Source organism: Phalaenopsis equestris, unplaced genomic scaffold, assembly GCF_001263595.1.
Source record: "Phalaenopsis equestris unplaced genomic scaffold, ASM126359v1 Scaffold000420, whole genome shotgun sequence".
Taxonomy (NCBI): domain Eukaryota; kingdom Viridiplantae; phylum Streptophyta; class Magnoliopsida; order Asparagales; family Orchidaceae; genus Phalaenopsis; species Phalaenopsis equestris.
In genome coordinates, this window is record NW_018164861.1 from 477,350 (window position 1) to 481,497 (window position 4,148).

The window sequence follows — 4,148 nt, forward strand, 5'->3', positions numbered from 1 at the left end:
AAAATAGGGACAAAAATAAAGGAAATTACTCAGACTTCATGAGAAAGATACAACAAAACACAAATTTCATATATAAAAGAAAGTCCATACAACACTATAAAAAACAAACAACACTTATCTGAAACTTTTTCTCAAACCAAATCCCTTGTATCCTTTCATAGGAAATGTAGGAAGAAGAAATGTCTCACTTTTCTCCTTCTCCAACACTCTTAGAGAAACATTCACACTTAATCTCAGCACAAAAACTCTAAATTCTTAAATAATAATCACTAATGGACTCCAAAATGGTGGTTGAATGAAGAAGAAAAAGTGTATGGTATGTAAGAGAATGGATGGTAGCGAGGAATGGCGAAAAGGAGCCCATTTTCTGATTCCCATTTTCTGATCAATTTTCGCCCCAAATAGAGCATAGAGTTGGTTCTCCAATAGATGCATCCAAAAACTCTTCAAAAAGCATCCAAATTAGTCAAATCTTCTAGAAACAGGGTCTTAACTGACATTGGTTTCGTCGGCACTAGAGATGGTGTGGTCCGTAATTTAATTCGATGTTCTCTGTCAAACAGCGCCGTCAGCGCTGAATAAATTTTCAACTTCTCAATTTTAACTCCAAATTTCATCCTTTTTGTTTCCTTTTTGCTCCAAGTTCTAAAATTCAACAACCTGCAAGAAAACATTAAAAATACATTCCATTAAAGTGCAATGTCACCAAAAATGAGTATAATGCATATATTTTTGGTGTATCATGAGCCTATTGCTTGGCTGTCCTATGGCTTAGTCGCCTTGGATGTCATCACTTCGGCTCTATAAGGTTGATTTGGTTGGTTAGGCTGAGCCAGTGCAATTAGTCGACTAGTCTTAATTAGCTTCGGATTGACAAGATTGATTTGGTGTACTAGAATTTGTCGATCAGTTGATATAGTCTGAATATTGATCCTCAATTCCTAGACGAGTTCATGTCGGTAGAACGAGACTAGGATATCAAGCATATGGAGATCACCGTATCCTAATAAATAACTCATTTCTGGATGAGGGAGTCCTTTGGAATGATTGTGAGGCTATATTGTTTTGCTAATTCTTCTTCCTTAACAAAGAATACTCGGAGGGGTCCGTAGGATGGCAAGTGTTGTCGAGGAATTGGATTCTTTCCTTAGGCCAGATTTGCTGAGAGGTAGGTCGTTACATTTATTTTACTTTCTAGTGGTGGTTAGCTTGGATGTTTATGGGTCATGTTCTAACTGGATTGGTTCGGACTTGGATCATTCTTTGATCATTCTCCTGGCTCGGTTAGCCTTCATCCTTGGTTTGGAATAGTAGAAATGGGACATCTTGGTATTCTATCAGTGGGCCCTCCGTGTACGTACTTCCTCTGGACCCTTCAATTTCCACAAGATTCATGCTGACACGTTCTTGATGCACAACACTTAAAACAAAATTTTCATAGATATGCATTCAATTTTTCATAAAATTATTATTTCTTAATAAATCTCTGTACATAATTTCGAATTAACGAATTACACAATGTGTGTGTAATAATTATAAATCTAAACTTGCTTATAGTAAACCTCCAAAACCAGATCCTACTACTATAGAACATGAGAGCTATATAAATGTTCACCAAACAAATGAAGAAAAAACGAATGGAGCCTGAGATGTTTATAGCCAATGAAAGAGTAGCGGTGACAGCATGAGCGAGATGCTAACAACCAATGAATGAGTAATATCAGTATCAGCATGAGGAGTCTGATTACAGCACCATTTTTCCTCATCATTTAATACACTTGATGGGGCTGTTGGGCACTTGTGCTCCTCCATAAATTTTTACAGAGTCTCCAAACTTTCCAACCCCCTGCATTTATAATATACTCCCTAAACTTTGTTTTTTATATTAATGCCACTAAAATCATCCATATTACATCAAAAATACCATCTTTTTAAACTTTAAAAAGTGATTTCCAAATTTTCATGAATGGATAAGATCGTTTGTATGTAAAAAAATGAAATTTTGGTATTAGATATGTAAAAACATAAGAATTGAGTGGTCTGTATGTAAATCTTTCATAAACATTTAAAAGTTCAATTAAATTTTTACCACCGACCTTAGCTTAGCCCACCAACACTACAAATAGCTCCCTCCCTCAGTAAAGCTGTCCTCATTCCATCTCCTTCTTCTTCCGACCTGCCCTCCCAATCTACGCCATGACAAACCATATAGCACTAACAATGCAGCAAAACTTAACATCCAACCTCCCCAATCCTCTGCAACCAACCCTCACATCCATTCTTCATCACCACTATCCCATCCCATCCCTTCTCCTCCCCATCCTCATCTTCCTCATCTCACTCCTCACCCTCATCATCTCCCACCGCCCCCGCCCAATCTATCTCATCAACTTCTCCTGCTTCAAACCACAGAACCAATACAAAGTCACGAGAGAAACATTCAAGAAAAAATTCAAAAGCGGGGGAACGTTCACCGATGAGAGCGTGGGGTTCCAGCGCCGGATGCTGGAGAGGTCCGGCATCGGGCAGGAAACTTACCTTCCTGAATCTCTTCTAGGAACGCCGATCAACATGTGCGCGAAGGCGGCGAGGAAGGAGGCGGCGATGGTGGTGTTTGGAGCGGTGGATGAGCTGATGGAGAAGACGGGAGTGAGGGCGAAGGATATTGGTGTGGTGGTGGTTAATTGCTCCATCTATAATCCGACGCCCACCATGGCAGCGATGCTTATTAATAGGTATAAACTAAGGGGAAATGTGAGAAGCTATAATCTTGCGGGGATGGGCTGCAGCGCGGGAGTTATAGCGCTTGATTTGGCCAAGCGACTTCTTCAGGTTCGTTTATAACGTATAAATTATAATTCGTTCCATTATTGATTTTTTTTATATAGAAAATTTCAACTTATTTCATTAATGATAACTAATGATAGTGCAAAAAAAGTAATTTTTAATGGAAAAAATATTAGGTTCCATAGATTTATGATTAGCCAATAAGAAAGAAGAGAGAATATGGACATACACATTCTCTCTCTTCTTATTGCATGGCCATTATTTTCTTTTAAATGAGCATGAAAACTAATATACTACAATATATTGTTTGATGTATGAATTAAATGTTAATGATTGTATTAATCAAGCATCATTAATTTATTGGGGCATTTACATACATATCACATATTATATATATATATATATATATATATATATATATATATAGCACCTAAACTCTCATGTTAAATCGTTTAAAATTTTAACATCACATTAAAAACATCATCATTTTTATCATTTGAGAAGTAAAATGTATATTTTCATCAGTCGGTTTTTTACGCAGAATGTTATAGTGTAAATATTAATTTTTGGGTGTTAGATATGTATTTAGTTGAAGATTGTGTGATATGTAATTAAATTTCACTAATAGAAATATATGCCTGTGCTACTTGACCTTAACTTGGCATTAAAGAAAATTGAATGAAATTTAATAAAATTTTAATCTTTTGCTCATGAATATGCAATCATTGTTTTAAAGTTCTGATCACTTTTTTTAAAGATATTGAAAAGGAGAAAATATTATGTCGTGCTACTTAAAGTTCTGATCACTTTTTTAAAGATATTGAAAAGGAGAAAATATTATGTGTAGTGATCTTATATTCAAATAATGCTCCATATGGGCCACTGTGATTGGATGGCAGTATTTGGACCATCGTCCAGACTTGTGATCCACCACACTTAACATTTTTCCCTCCAAAAGGCATGGAGTGAAATGTCTTTTTTTTTGGGAAAAATATTCATAAAGTTCATATTTTTTCATTCTCTTGTGTGATTTTATTGTATATAAAAAATAGAGGAAGTAAGGTGAAATTGAAGAAAAATAAAAGTATGCCTCGAGTATATATACTATAAAAAAAATGCTTCAAAATATATAAACTTGATGTGATGAAAGCAAAAACTATGTTTTTGTCTCGTAATAATTATGCACAAACAATTTCATAATGCAAGTTAAAAGAAAGTCACGAATTAGAAGTTAAAGAGTGCACTTAATAGCATCACAACGGTTGAGTTTAATTGTGTGTTTGATTTACTCATATCATCATTGAGGCTCAACTTTTCCCAAAAAAAAAAAAAAAAAATAAAATGGTCTTAAAAAAGCATGG

The 4,148-nt window shown here is 35.2% G+C and overlaps 1 protein-coding gene across 1 annotated transcript in view; it reads left to right on the forward strand.

Annotated features, from left to right (window-relative positions):
- The first annotated feature begins 2,164 nt into the window (after positions 1–2,164).
- Positions 2,165–4,148, forward strand: part of LOC110027196 (3-ketoacyl-CoA synthase 2-like) — a 3,484-nt gene continuing 1,500 nt past the window's right edge. Inside the window, 1 exon segment of the mRNA XM_020728520.1 lies at positions 2,165–2,832. Coding sequence (XP_020584179.1) covers positions 2,197–2,832 — 636 coding nt within the window. The 5' untranslated portion in view covers positions 2,165–2,196.